The 25,978-nt window shown below is 38.9% G+C and overlaps 1 protein-coding gene across 1 annotated transcript in view; it reads right to left on the bottom strand.

The window, feature by feature from the left end:
• The window catches only part of SPMIP2 (sperm microtubule inner protein 2), a gene marked incomplete at both ends in the record, with an annotated part of 85,489 nt that overhangs the window by 2,615 nt on the left and 56,896 nt on the right, over positions 1-25,978 (bottom strand). Inside the window, one exon of the mRNA XM_080796325.1 lies at positions 2,192-2,381. Coding sequence (XP_080652451.1) covers positions 2,192-2,381 — 190 coding nt within the window. The remainder of the gene's footprint in view (positions 1-2,191; positions 2,382-25,978) is intronic.

The following is a 25,978-nucleotide window of genomic DNA, read 5'->3' as shown; positions in this document are numbered from 1 at the left end:
TGAGTACATATTGAAGTATCATTCACAAAAATCCTGTGGGCTGGTCCAAGAAATGGACTTAGGGAACAAGTTTCTAACATGTATCTAGAAATTTAGAAGAAAGCCTAGTTCATAAAAAAGAGAGATTATTTGGGGTAATATAGTATTTTGTCGATCTCTGGAAGGGAAAATATGTGACCAGGTGCTCAATTAAGCTTCCCAACAATGAGTTAAACTGACATCAGGTGCCTCTTTGATGTGATGCATTGAGAATGACATAATGTGACTTAGCTGAGATTCCTGCCAAAAACATATAACCTGAATCTACTTGGGAGAAAAACATCAGATAAACCCAAACTAAGAGATATTCTACAGAACTGGTCTGTACTGTTTAAAGATGTCAGTGTTATAAAAGACCAAGACCGAGGAACTGTTCTAAATTGAAGGAGACTGAAGAGACATGAGGACGTAATGTATAAAATCTAGATTGGCTCCTGGATGAGAAGAAAATACAAAGGACATTATTGGGTCAATTACTAAAATCTGATTATGAACTATAGATAATAATACTGTATCAATGTTAAACTGTGGATCTTATCATTGTACTGCAGTTATATGAGAGAACATCTTTGTTCTTAGGAATACACTCTGAAATGTTTAGGGTTAAAGAAGAATCATGTCTGCAACTTAACCTCAAATGATTTGGAAAAACAAATATGTGTGTGTGTTTATGTGTATATATGCACACATACACATTTAGAAAGAAAGCATTAAAGCAAATAAACAATGGACTCTTCAAAGTTCACTTTGTACTGTTCTTGCAACTCTTCTATAAATTTGAAATCATTCCAAAATGAAAGTCTTTTTACAGTTTTTTTTTAATGCACAAAAATATCTCAATTGGATTTAGCGAATGATAGAAGGAGGCATTTGAGATTTTTCAACCTATGATAGCTTTACACAAAAACTAGCCCAAGCCTCCTGCATACCCATTGCAATAAATCATTTCATTTGGACCCAGTCCAAAAATCAGACCACAGAGGAATGTTAGCAGCTGAACTGCTCCCTTTTTTTTTTTAATACAAAGTGTCCCTGGGGTCAGGACCTACCAAGGAGGACTTCCAAGGCTCCCTCACAGAATGTTTCAAATAGATGTAATTAATTGCTAATGAATCAGATCTCTAGTGACAAAGGGCAAGCAATATTCTAGGGAGTTGGCAAGATTTTTGGATGGAGCAAGGAGACTCTCTCATGTAGGATATAAGAAGCTCTGAATTATTCCAAGCTATCCCTTTCCCATTCTATCATGAAACTTAGTAATACTTCATATAGAATGACTACAAAGTGCATTTTGCTGTGGGGTTATGCTAAAAGACCCTAGGAAATAGTTACTGATTCACATATATTTATTCATTTTTTACTCGACTTTCATGATCACTTTATCAGATATTTAGTACAAATACTAATCCCCCATTTTACTTATAAAAAACCTATAAAGGGGGGCATCTGTGTGGCTCACTTGGTTAAGCATCTTGCCTTAGGCTCAGGTTGCGATCCCAGGGTCCTGGAATCAAGCCCAAAGCCCCGCATCCGGCTTCCTGCTGAGCCGAGAGTCTGCTTCTGCCCTCCCCTCCCCACTTGTGATTTATTCCTCTCTCAAATAAGTAAATTCTCTTTAAAAAAAAAAACCCTCATTAAAAGTATGGAGTGGAAAATCAAATGCACTTTTAAAGAAAATTAAAAATTAAAAAAATTAAAAAGCCACACAGGGAAATTATGCAACCTGCTCAAGATTTCATAGATAGCAGTGGGAAACACTTGAACAAGTATACTCTTACTCTGCTAACGAGTCTGCAAGAGTTTTGACATGGCTATAGATTTACCTCCATTTCACACACTGAGATCTTTCTCAGCTTTTGCAAATCAAGGAGATGGCCATTCTCCTCAGGTTCACTCATATGACAATGAAGTAGTTGTAAGGACTGAACTCTACAACCTCTTGTTTTTTTCAGCTATAAAGTACCCACCTACCCACCTACCCAAAGTACGGACATTACTGTGGAAATCCAGTATTAATTCCAAAATGTTCTGGTAGGTTACAAGGAGCTATAAAACTGGTTATTAGTAGTAGTACTACTAAATAGCGTTCTCTAATTCATCTTAAAATAATTCGATGTTTTCTGTGATGATTCAGAAAAGCAAATGATGGTACCTCCTCCTTTCTTGGCACCTTGGGCAACTTAGGTGATCTGGAAGCTCTTGGCAACGCTGTTGTGCTCTGCCTGACAAGGACAGATCTTCTTGAATTTCTCTCATTGACGTTCTCATAATCCCCCATATGCCAGGCGATAGAACCACGACTGTATTTTCCTTGCATATCCATAATATCAGGTTTTGGTTGCCTGAAATTGGAACAAATTGGTTGGTTCTCAAATTCAAAAGATCTCGAAACAAGTCCATTAGTTTTCAGATAGTTGAGATTTGTCTGTTTCCCTCGATTTTTAGCTGTGTGGCTCGAGAAAGTTAGGGACCTGAGCCATCAGCCAGTATTCTAAGTTAAGTTTCCGGACTCTGCCTCCTCCAACAGATGTGCGGCTGTGGAGGCTCAGGAAACTACCTCCCAGGATAGATACTAAATCTAGGAACCTTGCTGATGAATTCACCCCTGTATCATAACTGATCCTCCTTCATTCTCTTGCCCCATTGAGATCCTTATCTAGGTTCCAACATCCCTAAATTAGAATACTAAGTCCTGCCTTCCCATTACAAAGGGCCAGCCCTGGGGGAAAAGCAAAAAGGATCAAAGGAGAGAGGATTTGCCATCTCCTCTGGAAGTCTGTCGTTCTGAAGAAGCTCTTAGAGCTTCTTACCGAACCATCCCTTTTCCTGAGTGCTCAGAGCCTCTTGGTCACTGCAAATTTCCCTTCCTAGCATCTGAGCTTTATGGGTTCCCAAGTTCTTTGGACCAAGTTCTTTGGCAGGTTTGCCTTACCCTTTGCTCATTTGAGAAGATAGGTGCCCTTACTGTATGCCCGTCACCCGACTAGGTGGTGGGGAGACAGCAATAATGGGCAGACAGCAAACAGGTAAGTCAAGTATTTAGGAAGTATCATGAAGAAAACTAAAACCAGATAAGGAATAGAAAATGCCAGGCATGCTGTTTTTGTGGGGGTGGGCTGAGGAGTAGGAGGTATCCCTTGAGCAGGGAGCTAGATGAAGGGAGGGAGCCAGCCGTTCTCACAGTGCCCTGGGGGTCGGACACTCCCTCCCACTCCCTAGAACCACAGATCCCTGCACTGGGCAGGAGCTGACCCAGTCGTTCTCCAGCAACCCTCCGCTGACACTCCATAGCCTTCAGAATGAAGTCCAAATTCCTTAGCACAGCACACAAGGGTGTGTGCTGCTGCTGTTTGTTTTTCATCTGTTTTCTTTCTTTCTTTTTTTTTTTTTCATCTGTTTTCTTTTTTTAAATGGCTTGCCCACATGGGCCTTTCTGGTCTGTACTCAGCGCCTCCCTCCTCCCAGACACCCACACAGCACTCCATTGTGCGCTCACCCGTCCCTCTGTGAACTCTGAGGAAGTCAGGCTTTCAGACCTCCAGCCTTCTGCTGCAACTTTTCCTTTTGCTTGTAATTCCCTCCCTCCTCCTCCTCTCCTGACAAACTGCAGCCAAGGCTTTAAACCTCACCTTTTCTGGAAAGACTCCTTCCTTATTCCTATCAGGTAGCATTTTTTCTCCTCTGATAGCACATTGCATGTGACTTCCTTTGTAGAAACTATCAGTGTCTGCTTAAATGTCCTGTGCGGCAGTCTCTCTCCCTCTGAACTCAGCGCTCCTTAAAGAGCCCAGAGTGTCTCTTTCATCACAGGATCCCTAGTGCTCATTACCTGGCCTGACTCACCTGGACACTCAGCTAGTCTGTGATGGGTGCAGTAATAAGGAAGGGAGGGAGGAGATCAAAGCTGAGTTATACTGAAGGTTCCTTCCTTCTTACTCTTTTCCACTTGACTGCTTCTGCAGCCTCTCTCTCTCTCTCTCTCTCTCTTTTTTTAAGGATTATTTTTGTTTATTTGAAATAGAGCATGCAAGAGAACAAGAAGGAGAACCAGGAGCAGGGAGCAGAGGGAGAGGGATAAGCAGAGCAGGGAGTCCAACCTGGGACTGAATCCCAGGACTCCGGGCCGGATCACCACCTGAGCCTAAGGCAGACGCTTAACCCATTAACTGAGCCGCCCAAGCATCCCTCCTGCAGCCTCTTTTTCCCTCCCACCACCAGCAGGTGTGGAGGAGCAGATCACAGTCTGGTTTGTCTGAGTGCTTTTATTTACAAACACATATTAATAGCTGGGAATAATTCCAAGAAAGTTTAAAGGACAAGAGAGCTAGTGAGTAAAATGTATGGGGCAAGTATTGTTTATAGTTTATAATAGCTTGATTAATGATTCATAAGAGAATCATTTCATGCAAATGTGCCATATTTTCTATAAAAATAATGTATTACAACTGAAGGTAATATTACACTATATATTGTTAACCAACTGGAATTTAAATAAAAACTTGAAAAAAATTAACAAAAATAATGTATCACAGAAATAATTATACTGAATAGAAAAGGAAAATCCTTTTTTTTATAATCTTCTATTTCAATTTCAGAATATCCTATGTCCCTGAATCTTGAATCCCCAGGAACAATGGAAAGCTAAAAATTAGCTGTGTTTCAATGAGTTTAAAAGTCTTATAAAAATAATAGACACAGTAACTGTGGAGATTTACACACACTATATTGAACTTACAACTGAGCCACAAAAGTTGAAAGACGTAAATCCAGGAGCAGAAGGTTTAGCTCCAGATTGGTTTGGTGCATAAATGCTAGGCCATCAGCAATGATTTGATGTTATACAAGCACACAGCAGCAAACACACACACCAAAATAGATAACAAAGATTGTTAGTGTAACAATCTTACTATTCTTATGTTAAGTAGGCCCCTAAGGGTCAGATTCTTTTCTTTTTGAAACAATTTCAAGCTTATAGAAAAGTAGGAGCACATTACAGAAGCTTTTTTTCCTGAACAGTTTGAAAGTAGACATGATACCCATCACCCAAATACTTGAGTGTGTTAATTCCTACCAATAAGGACATTCTATATAACCTCAACATAACTGACACAATCGGAGAAAATCAACACAAGCAATAAAAGCAAAAACAAGTAAGTGGGACTATACAAAACTAATAAGCTTCTACACAACAGAAGAAATCATCAACAAAGTGAAAAGACAGCCTACAGAATGGGAAAATTTATTTGCAGGCCATATATCTGGTAAGGTGTTAATATCCCACATATATATCCAACATAATTCATACAACTCAATAGCAAACAAGAAATAATAACCCAATTTAAAAATGTGCAAAGGACCGGAATAAACATCTTCCCAAAGATAGACAAATGGCCAAGAGGCACATGAGAAGCCTGCTCAACATTAGTAATCATTAGGGAAATGCAAATTAAAGCCACAATGAGATATCACCTCATGCCTGTTAGAATGGCCATCATCAAAAAGACAAAGATAATAAATGTTGGTGTGGATGTGGAGAAATGGGAAACCTTGTGCACTGTTGGTGAGAATGCAAATTGGGACAGCCACTATGGAAAGAGTATGGAAGTTCATAAAAAAATTAAAAATAGAACCACCATATGGTCTAGCAATTCCACTTCTGGGAATATATCCAAAGGAAACAAAAACACTAGCTCAGGAAGGTATCTGCTCTCCCAGTTTCACAGCAGCATTATTTGCAATAGCCAAGACATGGAAACAACGTCAATGTCCCCCGATGGATGGAGGAATAAAGAAGTTGAGATAGATAGATACATATATATAATGGAATATTCTTCAGCCATAAAAAATAAGGAAATCCTACCATCTGTGACAACATGGAGGGGCCTTGAAGACATTACACTAGGTGAAATAAGTCAGACAAAGAAAGACAAATAATGTTTGCTCTCACTTATATGTGGAATCTAAAAACAAAGACTACCAAACTCATAGAAAAAAAAGAAATCAGACTTGTAAGCAGAGGTGGGAGTTGAGGGGAGGGGAAGTTGGAGGAATGCAGACAAAATGTAGAAGCTTCCAGGCACAAGATACAGAAGCACTAGGTATGTCATGGGCAGCATGATGATTAAAGCTAACACAGCTGTGTGATGTATAGGAAAGTTGTTAAGAGAGTAAATCCTAAGTGTTCTCTTTACAAAGGAATTTGTTTTTCTTTCTTTTTCTTTTCTTTCTTTCTTTCTTTCTTTTTTTTTTTTTGTATCCACATGAGTTGATGGATTTTAACTAAATCTACTTGGTAGTCATTTCATAATATATGTAAATCATAAGGAACTATCATGCCTTACATCTTGGACTTATGCAAGGAGGTATGTCAATAATTATTCCCCAATAAAACTTCAGGAAAAAGTAGAGGAAATCAGAAAATTAACATGTTTGTATTGCTATTACCTAATCCTCTCATACACCATTCCAGTTTCCCAATAATTTCTGTTTTGCAAAAGGATCAATTTAAGAACCACACATTGCATTTGGTTTTCTCATCTTTTTAGTCTCCTTAAATCTGAAATCCTTTCCCAATCTTCCTGTGACTTTCACATAGCTTTGGTACTTTGGGAGAACACAGGCCAGTTATTTTGTAGATGTCCCTCGGTTTGGGTTTATCTTATGTTTTCTCTTGATTAGATTCAGGCCGAGCATCCTCAGGCAGGAATAACGCAGGACGGCGATGGTGTGATTTGTCCCATTACTGGCGAGGTTCACTAAGGTCACTTGATGGAGGTTGTATCTGCCAGGCTTCTCCTTTGTAAAATTACTTTTTCCCATTCGTTATTGGTATTTTGTATTCAGAAATACTTCGGTATTTTGGTATTCAAAAATACTTTGAATTTATGTAAAAATTTCATCCCATGTCAAATATTCAATTACTTAATTAACATCAGTATGGACTCAGGATTTCCTGTTTTGTGCAGTGGACTATGATCCGTTCATAACACTCATTTTGATGCTCAGATTGTCCCAGATTCAGCTGGAGGGAGCTCCTTTAATCTCACTTCTGTGTCCTTTTGATTGCCCCCATCCTTCTTTGGGCATTTCCTTCCTTTTTAAAATGAAAAGATGTTCCAGGTTCATCTTTCCTTTCTCCAGCCCTGGAATAATCCATTTCTTGAAGGAACTCTGGTTCCTTTTAGTGGAAAATGGTATTTACAAACCAAGATCCAGGTGCTAGATATTCCTCTTAATGTTGAGGTGTCACTGTCACACAACCTTCTCAGATAACATTACCCAGGATTTATTAGGGTGTTGGTTCTACTTTTTTCCCTTTCCATATTTGTAGCTCTCTTCTCCTACAGTGAGATACTTGATTCCCATTCTCTTTATGTATTTACTTATTTGACTGGTTTTCCTGTCGATAACCAATGTCTCACTGCTACCACCACCCCCCTCTCCACTTTGTGCATGTTCTCCTTACCCCATTTGGGACCCAACACCCCAGCCCAGGATGCCATCTTACAGTCTTTCTCACCCTACTCTGAACTACCACAGTTTGTCTCATCATTCTTTGTTAAAAAATTAACAGTTCAAATAATAATGTGTCAATTCTGGAAATGAGATTTCTTTCCCTTCCCTAGAGCTTGATGTTGTTGCTATTTGTTGTTTTTGGTGGTGGTTTAATGACTTTCTTGGACTAATTGTCTAAATTTTGTCATGTGTGCCTCCTGAATTTTCTGCTTGGTTAGCTTAGTGGTCAGCTAATGATTGGGTAGAAATTTCCTTAAATGTCTCAAATCAATATGTCTTCTGGCCTTTGTGTGTGTTGAGGCATAGCTTCAATGCTCGGGCAGGCAGCTTACAACTCCACCTTAGCCTTCATTTCCTACTTGCATAGAGTTTCAAGATTAGCCAAAGGCGAGAGATTAGGACCTTCTCAGGTTTTTCCTGAGCAGGTGCACAGCACTGCACACGTTCATAGCCTTCTATATTTCCAAGAATATGTTGGAGCCTTTCAAAATCCCCTATGGATGTCTCATTTCCCAATTTTTCATTTTAAGATTTTTAATCTACTCTTTCTTTGCCCAACTGGTGGTGTCCCCTCAGGCAGCTGTGGTATTAAACAGTTACTGCTGATGATTTTTGACTGATGATTTTGCTGATGATTTTGAATCCTCGTAAGATAGAGCTGTTCACACAGAATCAGGTCCTAAGAATGGCCTTTTTCCAGGGATTTGCAAGATGGATCAAATGTGACATTTCTCTGAGTATGATACTTTTCAAGGAGCTTCAAACCCATGGTTCCCCTCCAGTGACTAATAGGCTGCTTGTTTTCACAGTTACTATGGTTGTGAGGCCATTGGTTTTTTCAAGGCAACCATGGAGCTGGCAAGGAAGGATGGGAATAGAGCGATTTGTTTTTTGTATTTTTTATTAAGGTTTTAATGTAATTCAAGTATACTTAACATACAGTGTTCTCTTAGTTTCAGGGGTAAAATATAGTGATTAAATGATTATATACATTACTCAGTGTCGTCATATGTATACTCTTTAATCCCCATTACCTATTTCCTCTATCCCCCCCACCCACTTCCCCTCTGCTAACCATCAGTTTGTTCTCTATAATTAAGAGTCTGTTTCTTGGTTTGTCTCTGGGGAATAGAGCAATTTAAATTTAAAATTCCCAAAGATCAGGGCACCTGGGTGGCTCAGTGGGTTAAAGCCTCTGCCTTAGGCTCAGGTCATGATCTCAGGGTCCTGGGATCAAGCCCCGCACTGGGCTCTCTGCTCACCAGGGAGCCTGCTTCCTCCTCTCTCTGCCCGCCTCTCTGCCTGCTTGTGATGTCTCTCTCTGTGTGTCAAATAAATAAAATCTTAAAAAAAAAAATGCCAAAGATCATTGTTCTTTCTGAGATTCAGTGATTTTTCTTTTTTTTTCAGTGCTTTTTCCTAAATAAATACGTCATGGATTTTGGAAACATTTGTTTATTAACTTCCAGTGCTTTGGAAAAAAAAAAAAGTAATTTTGACAATTTTTGCCATTGCTCTTATTTCTTCTTGGAGGAACAGATTTTTGGAGGTACTTACTGCGCCATTCCCAAAGTGCTTCCTAAACTCAATCATTTTAAAGTAAAATGGAGACTCACTATTTAAGGAGGAATTGCCTGTGTCTTCTGTTTCCATTTGTTCATTTGCACCTCCTCCATACACTGCATTCTGTTTTGTGTTGCCATTACTTCATTGTGATGATTCTTACTTCAGCCAACAGCAACCTCCTTTCCATCTGCCAGATCAAATCATCTCTTTTCAGACTTTCTAGAATGACTTCCCAGAAGCTTTTGCAATTGTTGACATTATCCTCCTCCTACTTTTCCATTTGGGCTTCTAGAGCTCTTCTCTTTATGTCTCTCCTCCTCTTATATTACCTCATCTACATTTCCTTTAGAAGAATCTCTTATTCTTTTTGCTCCTTTATCATTGGTATTCTCCCAGAATTCCATCCTTGAGTCTCATCTCTTGGTATACTACCACCCATCTCCAAACCAGGAAATGGCATTTATATCCAGTGACCCAACCAACATCAATACACTCATGTTTGAAATTTCTGCTTTCACCTCTATAACTTAAACAGAAATTCCAAGCTCCTTTCTGATCATAGAGCCAGGATATCTCATAGCTAGTAATAATTTCTTGCATTCATTAAGATATATAAGCTTCCAGACACTATGCTAGTTGCTTGATATGTATTACTGCTAATCTTCATAATAATCCCATATGGTAGATATCATTTTCTGCTTTTTTACATCTGAGGTTAGATTGATTAAGTAATTTATCCAGGATCAAACAGTTAAAAAGCTGTAGAGCTGGGACTTGCCCTCAAGAGTTGTTGGATTCTAAACTTATGTGATCCCATCTGTAAAATGGGGATATTAGTAAAATACTAACCTTTATGAGAGTTAAATGAGTTAATACTTATAAAGCACTGAAAATAGTATCTGGCTCATGGTAAAAACTCAATAAAGTGTTGGCCATTTATTGGTTCTCAACTTATCTCCCCATTTCCTATCTCCCTCAAATACCTTCTCCTTCCTGTATTTCTGTTTATGACTTAACCAAATACCCAGCCACCTAGAAGAGACCATCAGAATTGCGTTTGATTTTTCCATCTCCCCCATTCCTCCACATTTAATTGGTTGCCAAGTGTCACTGAGTCTTTCTCTAAATCATCTCGTTGTCCCCACCTCTATAATTCTGGCTCCCTTCATTGTGATGATGACAATATCACTTAACTTCTTTTCCATCCCTCGGGCTCCCCTTTCTCTGCTCGTCCATTCAGCAGTTTTCTACATCCCTTATGTGCCAGGTATCCTTTCTAACACACAGATTTGATTATATAACTTCCTTACTTAAAAACATAAAAACAACAGTTGTTGCCTACAGAATTAAGCACAAAAATCTTTAGCATGGAATTTGCAATAGTACACAATCTGGACCCTGTGCTGCAATTCCAGTATTGCCTCCCTCCACACCCCTAAACCAGTACCCTGTTTGAGCTACACCAGACTCCTAGTCATTTCCTCAGCACATCGTAAGGGTTCACTCCTCCATGCCTTTGCTTATATGATTCCTTCTGGCTGGGTGTTCCTTTCCCAGCTCTAGTTCGACGCCCTCCTTTTCATTTCCCAAGCAGCCTTCATAATGTAGCTCGCGTTACCTCTCCGACAAAGCTTTTCTGAATAGCAGCCTGACCTTCCACAGTGGGCCGCAGTCATGCCCTCCTTTGTTCCCCGTACTACTATTACTGTGTTGTTCATACCAATTATACTTGGAGTCGTCGTCGTGACTCTCAGTAAATCTGTAAGTAAAGGGAAGGAACTGTTTCCTACTTTTTTGTGTTTTCAATGTCTAGCAGAGTTCCTGACACAGAAAATGTTTTCAGTCAGTTTTGGTTGCTTCTCTAAAGACAGTTTAAAAAAATGCTTTGTCATCATCTCCAGCGAGAGGGTCTGTGATGGTACATGATAGAAGGTTTGGTGTGAGGTGGAATTGATTTAAATTCATACTCTCCCTGTTGCTGTTTGAATTTTTTAAACCGCAAGCATGTTTTATTTTTATAATAAAACATGTCTGAGTTTTCCTTAAAAATTGTTGGTTACTTGGAAGATGACCAAAATTGTCCTCACAGCCTGGGCAGCATAGAAATGGGCTGAGAAGATAAAACAGACTTCAGCGCTAAGTTAGGAAGTGACTGGCTGGGCCTCGCTTATGTAACTGTCTAAAACTGAGGGGACAAACAACTCTCATTTAGACTCTTCTGCCAGAGAAAATACTCTGGAGAGCTGAGGACAGGGTTCTGCTAGGGGTGGGGCTCCGCTTGGTCTTTGGGTTCCCGCCTTTTGTGACTAGAGTTGGACCCATAGGAGGCTCTAGGACAGCCACTTTGATTCATGACCAAACAAGTCAATGAAGTCTCAGTATGTTGGCGAAATAACCAGCCTGAATTAATATGTTTACTTAAACGGATCAAAATAACTGGTTACTCTGGATATTGACCATCCAGCATCGGTCTTGCCCAGGAGTGAAGCTTTTTCCACTATTTGGACATCTTTTGGATTCCCTTTGGTTGGCTAAAAATAGTGCTAATAAGTGGTAAAATTACAGTCTTCTGGATTCCACAGTTAAGGAAACAAATTACTAACTGTTTAGGTTCCAGTGAGTCAGTCTGGTCGCCTAATATAGACCCAGAAAACAGTTACTCGCTTGAGTTTCAAATAGAGAAATATGTGGACGCGTCCCTTGAGGGCCTCAGTATTTTCTGTGTAGTGTCACAGGGTTGGAACAGTGCCTCTCTAGCCTGTGAGGAGACTGGTGCGGTATCTGGTCACCATATATGGTGACTGAATGACCATATATTGTCAGCATATAGGGTGACGACCTATGTTCTCGGCACGTTAATTACCTTAAATGTTTGCTTTCTCACAGGGCCATTGATTTCTGCTCTTTCCACTTCCAGAAGTACTCAAAAGCCGTTGATGGCACATGGAAATTTTTGAAAAACACATTTAGAAACCATTTGGCAGGATCTCTGCTTTCTGGGAGACTAAGCCTTCTCTCCCTGTTATTTTCTCTTTGGAACATTCGCAAGAAAATACGACCCCTGTTTTTGAAAGATCTTTCTGAATTTATGGTGTCGTCTACACCTAAAGTCGGAACCTGCCAAGAAATTACCATTAGGCCTTTAAAGATGTTTTTAATTGTATTTTTCCTTTTTTGAATTGGCCTTCTACATGGATGGAGTGGGTGTTCCTGCTGACATAGGCAGCCACATATGTCGTGTGATTTCAGAGACACCAGCTGCCTGAGAAAATACTCCCTTCGACCCTCCCTTGCTATTTCCTTTTATTCCACAACCAGAGACCAGGCTTCCAGTGCACACGGTTGGGGAGAGGCACTATAAAGCATTTTACCTAGCCCTTCTAGAGAGAATGTATTTCGAAGGGGCAGTACCACGAAGGAGGAACTGAGGAAACTGGGGTGCCCCAGGTCAGCTTTAGCCATACCCTTGTTTAGTTAAGTCCAACCTTATTTCTTACACATTGATCTTCCTTCTCTCCCTGGTCCTATAGAATCATGCATGATGATGTTGTGTCTTGTTTCCAAAAGACCTAATCTTAATCCTCTGGGTTAACACGTGTTTGATCCTAGATCAACAACTGTCATAGAGCTGATTAAAAGCACGACATTTTCTGGGTATTTCATATTTGAACAAACAAAATGAGTGTGCAATTATATTTAACAATTATTAGTAGAGAAAAATTTAATGCTAATAGAATTTATACTAGGTTATTTGTTGCCCAACAGATTCTTACTGAGTGGAAAGAAAAAGAGGTTAATGAAAGAAGCTAATTTTTAGTAATTCATAGCCAAAGGAAGGAGCTTATAGAGATTTAGCTGGAAGGCATATGCCATGTCTACTTGTTTAATGTTCTGTCTTCCGGATACTAAGAAAACTGACAAGCTACCTCTGAGTTGTTACTTAACCTTTTTAAGATAAATGTCCAAAGTAATATTCAACTGAATGATTAGGACAATTTGAGGTAATTTATAGCACTGAAGATCCAGAGCTTTCTATCTGTTAATCCTGTCTTTAGACAACTAGAGTCTTAGCTAGAGTTTTTTGACCAAATACCTAGTATGTATTTCACAATGTAGCAGTTTCTCTGGGAGGCCATACAGAAAGGTGATAGTCTATGTAAAATGGACACATGGCAAAAGGACATTAGTATATGAATAAACAATTGTTTATTTACGGCTGTGCCTATGAATGAATGAAATGGTTACTGAGAGGTTATTTGATTATAATCAACTTCGTGATGAAGTTATCATTCATGAGGAAATGTAGAACCATTTTTAGATTTGAATCTTTTATACTTGCAAAAATGCCTATGATCAGTCTTATGTCATTAACAATTCAAAACTAAACTTCTTAAATGGGTTTGCTTATCTGTGGGCACAAACTGTTTTGCTAAAGTAGGTAGGGTTATTTAAATTCATAAACAAAATGTGTTAATTCACATTAGTATGAAACATATACTGTCTCAAGGATAAAAATGAGATTGCTTCTCAAAGAAGTGTTTGGGAAAACACAAGAGAAGTCTTCCCAAACTGCCAGCGTATTTCCAACATAAGATTATTGCTTAAAAGCTATTTTTAAAAGACCAAAAGAGATCGCTAACTGTAAGAATATTTTTCTTTTAAGTAGAAAAAGCCCACTCTCAGACTTTCTTCTAGAAGGAGAGCATCAAAGGCTTGTGCCGTTCTGTAAAATTACACACACCATATGCTTCAGACCTCAGATTGCGATTGTTTGGTTTGATTTATTGTTTTATTTCATAGGAAACACAACTGCTTTATTCAAAAGGCTTGTTAAATATTCTACCACTATATTGAAGTAAAGAATTAATTGAAACAAGAAAGATTTTGCATTACCCTAAATGAACACTTTTTCATGGCTTTGCCAGATTGTCTTCTTCGAGCTCCAGAATGTGAGAAATGCTGTCCTTGCCACAGTGATGTCACCAGCACGTTGCTGGTTGCCCTTATGGGGCCCAGCTGGGCTTCCCATTCCACGGGTTATGCAATCAAAATCAAACGCGTTGTCTTCCTGTGCGGAAAAATGTCCTCCAAAAGGTTCCTGTTGCCAAGAGTGTGTCCACAGTGTAGGAATACACAGAGGTGTTTATTGACTCCCATTCTGTATTTTCAAATGATTTATATGAAGTGACTATTTCTCAGGCACATGGCCTCAGAGGCAGCTGTCCAAAATCTTACCAGAAATGCAGCATATTGGATGGATGCGGGTCACCTCTTAGGAATGTTAAATATAATTCCTAGTGCTAGAGATATGAGAGATTTTATATAAGACATTCAGGAAATTCTGCCAATTTCAGCAGCTAAGGACTTCTGAAATATCAAGTTCAAGGTTTCTCTTTGTGCTTTCCTGGGCATGCCTTACTTGTTTGTGGGCGGATCAGAGAACGGCAAGGGGACAAAGGAGAACAACATATATTTCAGCTGCTTGGAGGCAATCCGGGTGAAGGTCAGTTGGGAGACTACAACAGTATTGACTCAATCTCATTTTGGACAAGTTTTATCTATCCAGATGGTGAATCTTGACCTTCATTAACTAAGGATAAAGTTGATACAATTTCTTTTTAGTTACTTTGGAGATTTGAATATATTATACACAAAAATAGACAAAAGAGTTTAAAGAAACCTGGGTACCCATCACCCAATTTCAAACCTTTTCAATTGGTAGCCAATCTTATTTCATCTCTATCCTACTTACTAATCTTCCCTCTCCAAACGACCTATCTTACAGTTATGACTCTCAAAAATTTAAAAACTGTTTTTCTTTAGCATAATCACAATGCCATTATTTTTCTGGAAAATTTAACAATTTTGCCATTATTCAGCATTTAAAATCTTAGTTGCCTCATAAACGCTATATTTTTGATAGTTTGTTAGAAAGAGAATCCAAATAAGCTTCACACCTTGCAATCAGTTGATCAATCTTTTGAGTTTCTTTTCATTCATAGGTTCTGTTTTATCTCTTAGCTCCTCCTCCTTCTTTTCCCCTTCTCCCAGCATCCTCTTCTCTTTCCTTTTCTTTCTTGCTATTTATTTGTAGAAAAAATTGGGCCACTTGTCCTATAAAACTTTGCACAGTATGTACTATAGTCATGGTTTCCGTTTCCTTCTCCAGATCCAGAATCAACCAATTCTCCAAAAGCCCCAATTCCTTTTAGTGGAAAAGTTATTTGAAGAGTAGAATCTGAGGGCCCTGGCTGGCTCAGTTGGTAGAGCATGCAACATGCTGAGATTGATCTCAGGATCATGAGTTCAAGCCCCACATTGGGTATAACACTTACTCAAAGACAGATAGACAGATAGCAGAACCTGAGTAGTAGAGGAGCTCACAGCTACTGAGTTCCTTCTTATGTCCTCTGTCAGAGTGGATAGAGCTAGGAAAAAATATATGTAAATACATACAATCATACATACATATATGTATATATATAGCTTCCAATCACATTCAGGGACTGTTTTTCAGCTCCTTTATCTTAACATCTGTATTTCCCTTCTCCCACTCCAGGAATCCTGGTACTCAACCAAACCGGGAATGATTGAATAAGAACATCACATTCTTGCTCATTTGCTTTATCCCACAGTACACCCACAACAGAGTCAGAGTAACACCACCAACACTTCCACCAAGCATTTTGCAATTCTTTTTGTTCTTGGAGTATACCCCACCAGATATTTGTACTCAAATGACTGTGCTTTAAAGTCTCTTGGAATATTCCCTCTTTGTAGGTTAAACCATCAACTAGGTACACGTCTAGTTTTTTTAAGATTTTATATTTAAATTATTTTATAAATGAAAGGTAAGATGGAAGGTAAGATATAGATCTTACTTGTAAGATATGCACATGATTCCAAAGTCAAACCAAGTATTGTTTTCCTTTCCTTTTCTTGTCACCATACGCATGTGACCTCCAACAAAAAGGGTTGGATGGTGTCATGGTAGATTTGTGGGAGGAGGTGAAGCCTCAGTCACGTCCTACTGAGCAGCTGCAAAGAGTGAATTAGATTCTGGGAAAAACTGTCTTAAGGCCTTAGCTCGGCTCAGTGAAGAAAACATTTGTTCTGTCACCCACCATGTAATTCATCTTTGAATTTTAATGAGTTAGCCTTTAGGCTGCTAGACGGAAAATAAGCTGCAGCATTCTGTGAAGTCCTGCCATCTTTATGCATTGCAATAGAAGCCGGAAATGAAAAGTTCTTGTCAAATATGTGGTAATGTGCTCCAAGGTAATGTGTCTGAATAGGTGATGCTCCATCTCTGAAGTGATAGCAATCCCACTAGAGCAGTTCTGGAAGCTAACTCCTAACGATCCTTCAAGATCAGGGGATCTTATGGAGCCTTTCTGACCCTCCCACAGAGTTTTGTTTCCCGCTTACATGTTTTCCTTGTACCTCCTAACATACTCCCTATTGTAAAAGGCACGACAGACACTTCATTGTTATACTTTCTTAAGTATCTAAACACAGCACCAGACCTAGCCAGGCACAAATAGGTAATCAATAAATATTGATTCAATATTTCTATCACTGTATCCTAATATACTCTAGTGTAATTATCTGTTGATGTGTCTCTTCCCCCCATATGATAATTTCTTGAGGGCAGGAATTGTCTTGTTTCCTTGGTATTATACTTGCCCATAGGTTAACTGGCACAATGAATAGGGGTGATACTATTGAAATTGAATTAGAATTCTTGAGTATAAACACAAGATGCTCTTGAGGATTATAAGTATGAGGCAACATTAAAAGACAAAGTCATGAAAAACATGCTCATAAATTTTCAACTGTGGCTTAATGCTACAGCCTGACATCTGTACCCTCAGACTATATAAACATAATATGAATGTTCCTGTATATTTCACTCTATATTATTTCACTTTTTTTAAATAAGATTTTATCTATTTATTTGACAGAAAGACAGCAAGAGAGGGAATACAAGCAGGGGGAGTGTTAGAGGGAGAAGCAGGTCCCCCACTGAGCAGAGAGCCCAATGCAGGGTTCAGTCCCAGGACCCTAGGATCATGACCTGAGCTGAAGGCAGATGCTCAATGACTGAGCCACCCAGTAGCCCCTATTTCACTTCTAAAATAGTTAATTTTTAGTCCGTCTGGAATTTATCTTATTGTATGTTATGAGATATAGGTGTAATTTTACTTTTTCTAAAAGTTGAGCCAGTTGCCCCAACTCCAGTTTTTCTTGGGTCTTGTGTCAAGGTGGATAACTCTTCCCTGGGACATTGGGTATCCTTGCTGATGTAGACCTGTCGTCTCCAACCTTAGGTGAGCCTTCAGTACTCTACAGAGCAGCAAGCTTTTTACTTATCCTTAGTGCACATCTTCAACAGCCATCCTAGCCCTTCCTTAATTCCTCAAGACTCCTACTCGCATCTCATTCCCACTATTTTCATTAGTCCTCCAGAGGACAGAGCCTTGCATAACACTTCACGGACTACTGAATTGTACAATAAAAATGATTAAAATAGTATATTATGTTATGTATATTTTACCATTCATTATAAATAATCTACAGACAAAAAAGAGTCCATCAAGAAACCTGAGGCCATCAGATCTATACTCCTTCAACACCACCATCAATGCCTACCCCACACTTACATGTACAAGAACATCTCTACCTACATAGCCATGGAAACCATTTCTCCTTCCTTTCAGTCTCTGGAAATGAGGAAGTTTTTCTCATCTGGGGTCTCCACATTGACCTGGGCCATTTCACGCCTAGCTGCATCACCACTTACCCATCACTCCAAGCAGTGAAGACTTCTCTAGGATAACATTTCTCCTAACCTAAGAAAACCTAGAGTTGACCCCTCATCTCCTCCAGTTACTATTTATATTTTCTTATAGTTTCTTTCTCATCCAAATTTTTCAAAACGATGCCTGTACTTGTTGAGTACTTCATACCTCAACCCATTCTACTGGAGCTTCCATCCCTCTCTTCCTTTCACTTCTCCCAAATTGTTCTATTTGTTCTTGTCTCATTATGGTCTCTGATGACTTTCTGTCTACTTTCTTCAGTGGACAGTTTTCAATTAACATCTTATATCACTTTGGACACCTGATTCTACTGGCTCTCCTCCTTTCTTCTGTGTCTTTTTTTTTTTTTTTAAGATTTTATTTATTTATTCGAGAGAGACACAGATAGCGACAGAGAGCACAAGCAGGGAGGAGAGGGAGAAGCAGGCTCCCCGCTGAGCAGGGAGCCTGATGCTGGGCTCCATGCTTAACAGACTGAGCCACCAGGTGCACCTTCTATGCCTTCTTTCGTGGTTCTTTTCTTTTTTCAAACAGCAGGAGTTTGAATTCCCTACAATTCTATCTTTATTTCTCTGGTCTTCCTTATTCTCATCCACTCACATTTTTTTCAGATACAACATAATTATGATGACAGAAAAAGCTCCTTGGCACAGCTCTTTCATGTAGTTTCACATACTTATCTATCTGCTTCTTACTGGATGTTCCACAGGTACTTCCAATCCACCTGAACTCATCATCATCACCTTCTTCCCTTTAATGGAGATGCTTCTTCTGTGCTCGTCTGAGTTGGTCCATTGTCAAATCATTCACTCAGACTAGAAATTGGAAGCCCATTGCCTCCATTATTACTTTCATCTCCTACATCCAATATCTAAGTCCTGCCAATTTTTGTCCTTGTTAATTCTGGACTTTATTCCCTCCTCTCCATCTTAACTGCCATCTCTCTAAATTACCATCATTCTCCTGGGCCTAACAGATAGACTCCTGCCTGGACTTCCCTATCTCCAGTAATGTCCCTTCATACCCATCCCCTATCCAAAATCTAAGCATGACTTTATCACTTCGGGTACTACATAAAAAGGAAGGTGGGTAAATTTAAATTCCTTCTTGGGGTTCTCCGTCCTCTAAAGTTCAGAACTAAGAGTGAACTCTTGAAACCAACATTACAGTGTGTCTTAACTAACTGGAATCTAAACAAAAACTTAAAAGTGAACTCATCTAACTCCTGACTCAATTCTGGCTTCACTTGCCCCTCCAGCATTCATAACACTTTGGGATCCAGTAGCACTGAAATATTTAGGCATCCATTGATGTTATCACTTCTGAACTTCTATTACCGGTGTCTGCTCTTCTTTTTTTCTTTTTTTAAAGATTTTATTTATTTATTTGTCAAAGAGATAGAGAGCACGCAAAAGCAGGCAGAGGCAGAGAGAGAAGCAGGCTCTCCGCTGAACAAGGAGCCGGATGCAGGACTCGATTCCAGGACTCTGGGATCATGACCTAAGCTGAAGGCAGCAGCTTAACTGACTGAGCCACCCAAGTATCCCAGTATCTGCTCTTCCTAAAACACTCCTCTGCAACCCCACTCATCTTGTATTGCCTAACCTCACCCTTTCAGACTCCTCCCCAGACAGTTTCCCATAACTCCTCTCTCACCCCTGTGCTGGGTTATATACATAATATCCCTGTGTGGCTATAGCATTGCTCTGCCCATGTTTCAGAATTATCTGTATGTCTCTTTTTCCCACTATGCTATGAGCTGTTTGATGGAAAGAACAACATCCCAAACATATTTGATTGACTCAATAAATGAGTGATCCAAGTAACGGCTATAAACCAAAGTAGTTAGAAAAGTGTATTTCCTCTCAATATCAAGGAGACTATTTAATTTGGAATAAAACTTATGCGAACAAGAGCTTTCCTTCTGATTATCAATAATTTCAAAACATTCCTGCTACAGGGACTCTTGTAGGTTTTTGCTTGTTTGTTTGTTTTGTTGTTTTTTTATTTCCTCCAGTCTTTTAAATATCCTGTCTGAGCACTGCAGCTCTCTTTCTCATCACTGTGGCCAGTGAACGTTTGGGGAAATGCACCAGTCACAGGCCTCACGATGATAGATGAGAAATGATACTCCACAGATAATAAATTCACCACTACTCACAGCTGAAGTTTTTCCATACTCAAATTTTTTGAAATAGTTGGGCCCCTTACAAGGAAGATGGTAAAAAAAAATTTTTAATCATCATTTTTTTAAAGCAGAATGCAAGTAACGTACCTCAAAACAGTCTAGTGCTCCTAGAGAAAATTTTATAGAAGAGAGTAGAGTTAGAATTTATCACTTTTTAGGTGATAGTTTTCAAAAGCGAATAGAAAGCCTTAAGTAGTAGCTAATTCTGTGGTCAATTTGGGACTTTCTTAAAATGGGGAAGAAAGCTAATCTTTTATGTGTCAGATCCATGCTGGGTGCTTGACTTCCGTTGACTCTTCATTCTCAAGACAACCCTATGGGATATATATTTTCACTCCCCCCTTTCTCTTGAAACTGAGGCTCAGAGAACATCTACATTTCATAAGATAAGGGAATTAAACCCAACTCTGCCCAGTTTCAGAGTCTTGCTCTTCCAGGTAAGGGAACCTGAAGTTATGAGTGGGCTTAAAATGAAAAGTAAAAGAGGTAATGAGGGGTGTCTGTGTGGCTCCGCCAGTGAAGCCTCCAACTCTTTTTTTTAAAATTTTTTTATTTTTTTATAAACATGTAATGTATTATTAGCCCCAAGGGTACAGGTCTGTGAATCGCTAGGTTTACACACTTCACAGCACTCACCATATCACATACCCTCCCCAATGTCCATAACCCCACCACCCTCTCCCTCCCCCCCACCCCCAGCAACCCTCGGTTTGTTTTGTGACATTAAGAGTCACTTATAGTTTGTCTCCCTCCGATCCCATCTTGTTTCATTTATTTTTTTCCTACCCCCCAAACCCCCACGTTGCATCTCCAATTCCTCATATCACGGAGATCATATGATAGTTGTCTTTCTCTGATTGACTTATTTCGCTAAGCATAATACCCTCTAGTTCCACCCACATCGTTGCAAATAAGCCTCCAGCTCTCTTTTTTTTTAAAGATTTTATTTATTTATTTGACAGACAGAGATCACAAGTAGGCAGAGAGGCAGGCAGAGAGAGAGTGGGGGAAGCAGGCTCCCTGATGAGCAGAGAGCCCGATGCGGCGCTCGATTCCAGGACCCTGAGATCATGACCTGAGGCAAAGGCAGAGGCTTAACCCACTGAGCCACCCAGGCACCCCAAGCCTCCACTCTTGATCTCAGCTCAGGTCTTAATTTTCAGGGTTGTGAGTTCAAGGGCCCTGCTGGGCTCCATGCTGGGGGTGGAGTCTACTTAGAAAAAAAAAAAAGATTGCGTTCAATTAGCCAACATACAGCTAATTGAACATTAATAATAAAAAATGAAAAGCAGAAATGATAATAAGTAGTACATATTAAATGGACTGGAGTGATTACTACTCTGTTGCTTCGTCTGGTAATATAAATATTAGCTAAGAGATACTATTGATCTTCTGTACACCATTTATGTAAATGTTGGTGATGTAAGAATGTTTAAAACTACCATGATCAGGGCATGTTTGTGGCTTCATGAAACTGAACAGGTAATAGTAAAAATAGAAGCAATCTGAGCCCTTGTAACATACTTCATCCTTGTTTTTCTGTGTTCTTTTCAGTGCATAAACTCTGTTTACCCCAGCCCCAAATTTTAGCTCATCTGTTTACTATTAGTTTGCAGTCCATGCAAGAATTTCATTGCCATAAACCATTTTGTTAGGCCCAGCAGCTGCTCTCTCGGTAAGCCTGGTCTCTTGAACAGGTTCTAAGAACTACAGTTCTGATATGCTGAGAAATTATAGATGATAGGCCAGGGAATTAGTAATGTCTCTTTCTTACATGTGTCAGACATCTGTAGCTTTCTTACTTTTCTTTTTTTTTGTTATTATTTTTTATTAAGTTCAATTAGCCAACATATAGTAGTACATCATTGGTTTTTGATGTGGTGTTCAATGATTCATGAGTTGTATATAACACCCAGGGTTCATCAGACCACCTGTATCTTTTGTAAATTATCCAGAGAGTAATGCGTGGTCAAGAGCCACATTCTGAAATGAAGGAAATGTTTCCCCTCCTGGGCATCAAGTTTCTTCTTAAGAATAACAACACCATCTCTTTGGCTAGCTTTTCTTTCAAAAACAGTAGATTTTTCAAAAAGTAGTTGCATCTTACCTTGTTGCTCAAGAGCTCCAACCTGTGATGAGGAATATTCATTCATTCCATCAGAAACATTTACATGCATCCTGCATTTCTTCCTTATCGCACCTTCCACAATTAAATTTTCAATCATATCTTGGCTGTTTCTGTCCTGCCTTGATGATAAGATACAAGTACTACAGGAATTATGTCTGTTTGGTTCGACCTGAATCCCCAGACCTCACACTGTGCCTGGTACATGGTTGGCACTTGAATATTTATTGAATGGATAGTTGTGGTATTGACACAGTGACTACCATGGTAGTTCCGTGTTGACCTGTCAACACCTGCGGCTTCAGCAAGAGCCCTCCTCCCTCCCCACAAAGCTGAAGAGGAGGCTGGGGCAGGGAGGTTTGGTGGAAGGAAGTGCAAAGACAATTTTTAGGTAATGGACCAAGAGGGCAAACGTAGAAGCAGGTACTGATGATCTCAAAAATTGCAGAACTTTCTTACTTGACGCTCATGGAAATCCCTCCAATGGGTCAGGCACAGACAGCCTTAAAAATAGCTGTCAAGATTTATAGCTGTTTTGAGGAAAACAACTCCAAGAAAAAAGCACACATTTATGTACCAATATATTTTTAAAATAGTGGCTGTCATTAAGTCTGTGCTAGTTTAACAACTGGTTTTGGCAGTATTTCATTATGGAATAAAATAAGCAGTTTTCTGCATACCCACTCACTAATGCCAAATACAGGCACACCTTACACATTTTTGAATAAACAGAAAGCCCTGTTTGTTCAGGTCAGTTAATATTTCTTTCATACCAAAATCTTAGTTTTAGACAGAAATTTTTTCAACTTAGGAGCCCAAATTACTAAAATTCTGGTTGACTATTGTAATTTAGTGTTACTTTAATCAAAATAAAATGCTTGTACTTTGTACATAATATAGTGCTAGTTTTTTTCAATTTTAATGAAATAATTTAGGCACATATATACAATACAGATAAATAGTACTAAAAAGCTCATAGTAAAAAACAAAAAAACAAAAACAAAAAAACTTTTTCTCCCTGCTTCCTGTCCCAAAGTTTTCTTCTGCAGAAGTAAACAATTTTTAGCTCATTTGGTTCTTTTGGAATTTAACGTAGTATTTGTATACAGTAAACATGCTCTCTAAAGCCCCTATTTGTCCTGTTCCTGTCTGATTTGATAGTTCCCTAGGCCCTGCATGGCCGTATTTCTGGTACTTTCCTTTAACACCATCTTTGGAATCCCCTTTGCTTGTCAAAGGCAATGTGTTTCTTGCTCTGTCTTCTTTTGTCTTTTCTTGATATATACCTCCATTGTCTTGCTAGATAATATTCTCTGGTTGCTTCCTAGGAAAAAATGCTTTGAGGTACAATTTTTTTTTGAGTACATATGTGCCTAAATACATGCCCGAAAATGTCTCTTTTCCACCTTCCTTCTTAATTATTTGGCTGGGTATAGAATTCTAGGTTGAAAGTCATATTCTGTCAGACATGGAAGGCATTACCCCATTGTCTTCTAGAGTTCAGTATTGCTATCAAGAAGTATGATACCTTTTGGATTCCAGATCATTTGTATATATCCTGTTTTTCCTCTTGAAGGTTTTAAAATAGTCTCTTCATCCCTATCACAGCAAAGTTTCACAGTGATATATGACTTGATACATTTTGTTTTGGATGGGGTTTTTTTGGCTTTGATGGAGCCTTTTAATTTGGAAACTCATATTATTCCCTTCTGAGAAATTTTCTTGTTTTATTGATTTCCTTCCTTTTTTTTTTTTTAAGATTTTATTTATTTATTTGACAGAGACAGAGAGATCACAAGTAGGCAGAGAGACAGGCAGAGAGAGAGGAGGAGGAAGCAGGCTCCCTGGGAGCAGAGAGCCCAATGCGGGGCTTAATCCCAGGACCCTGGGATCATGGCCTGAGCCGAAGGCAGAGGCTTTAACCCACTGAGCCACCCAGGTGCCCCTATTGATTTCCTTCTGTTTTCTCTGATCTCTTTCTAGATCTCTTATTGGTCAGATATTAATCTAATTTAATTTTAATTGATTTCTTCTTTTCATATTTTTCCCTTTTTTCTTTTCCATCTCTTTCCTCTCTCCTACTTTTGGGAGGTTAACTCAACCATATAGTATGAAATTTGTATTCCATACTAAATCTCTCTACTGATTGTTTTTAGCTAACAATATAATAAGAATTCTAATAAATGCATTTGCTACATTATTTCAATGTACTTCATTTATTTAACCAATAATAACATTTATTAATAGATTGGCCTGATTTGTTCATTTTAGTTTATTGTCCAGGTGACCAGTTTGATTAGCTTTCTGTTTCACTCTCAGAAGTATCCTGTTTTGGATGATAAGTTACATGGTCACACTATTTTCTGAGAACTTAGCATGTTCCAAGTATTGTTTGATTTGATTTGATTGATTGATATTTAAGATTTTATTTGTAAGTAATCTCTACACTCAACAGGGGGCTTGAACTCAAAAGCCCGAGGTCAAGAGTTGCATGCTCCACCAACTGAGCAGGCCAGGCGCTCCCCAAGTCTTATTTTAAGTGCTGTGTACATAACAACACATCTATACAACAACCCAATGGAGTAGATTCTGTTACCATCATATAAATTTGGAAATTGAGGCATAAATAATTTAAACAATTGTACAAGATGTCACAGATAATAGGTGGTGAAGCTAAGACTTGAACTCAGGAAGTCTGTCCTCAGAGCCCAGAACTAGGGCTTTTTTTTTTTAATTCTAAGATTTTATTTATTGTTGTTATTTCCGCTCATTCAAACTCATGCTGCCCTTCTTTTCATGGCTGGCATCGAGTTTGTTTGTCCTTACCTTGGACTTTGCAGTCTCCTTGACAACTGCCTTCCATCCCCAGCTACTGTCCATAGAAACTTGAAATGTTCCTTAAGACATTATTACTAAGATAAATCTTGGGCCAATACCATGGGCCCTGGTTGGCACAGAGGCAACTTTGTCATGACATTAGGTCAAAGGCTGGTCAGCAGCTCCTTTCTGGAATGATATTTGCCTGTGAAGAATTCTGTTATATCATCATCTCAGCAAGTCTCTCATTTGCATGGAAAAAAAAAATCCACCCAAGTAGGCAGCCAGAGATTTTCCTAAAATGTTCCTTTAAACCCAGCTTAAATTTAGTCTCTCTCAGGAAGTCCTCATGGCTTGAATCTCTCCAGCTTCTTTGGTCTGAGCTGTAACAATTTGTGCCATTATGAGTATAAGAAGTGGGATTTGTCTTTTATATCTGATTCAGCAAATATGTATTGAGTGCCCATTCATGTCAAGCACTGTGTGAAATGTAAGGAAAAGAAGAAGAAAACAAAATATTTCCATGCCCCACATTCTTCAGTTATGGTGTATAACTTCTATAGAATTTACTTGCCTCTTGTTTAAAAATTTTATTTAAATTCAATTAATTAACATATAATGTATTATTTGTTTCAGGATACAGGTCTGTGATTCATCAGTCTTATATAATACCCAGTGCTCATTACAACATATACCTTCCCCAGTGTCCATCACCCAGTTACTCCAGCCCTCCACCCCCCATCCCCTCCAGCAACCCTCAGTTTGTTTTTTTATGATTAAGAGTCTCTTATGGTTTATCTCCCTCTCTGGTTTCATCTTGTTTCATTTTTTCCTCTCTTCCCCTATGGTCCTCTGTTTTGTTTCTTAAATTCCATGTATCATTGAGATCATATGATTATTGTCTTT

This window comes from Martes martes, assembly GCF_963455335.1.
Source record: "Martes martes genome assembly, chromosome: 2".
NCBI lineage: Eukaryota > Metazoa > Chordata > Mammalia > Carnivora > Mustelidae > Martes > Martes martes.
The sequence above is the reverse complement of the archived record's forward strand: the minus strand, read 5'-3'. Positions and strand labels throughout refer to the sequence as shown.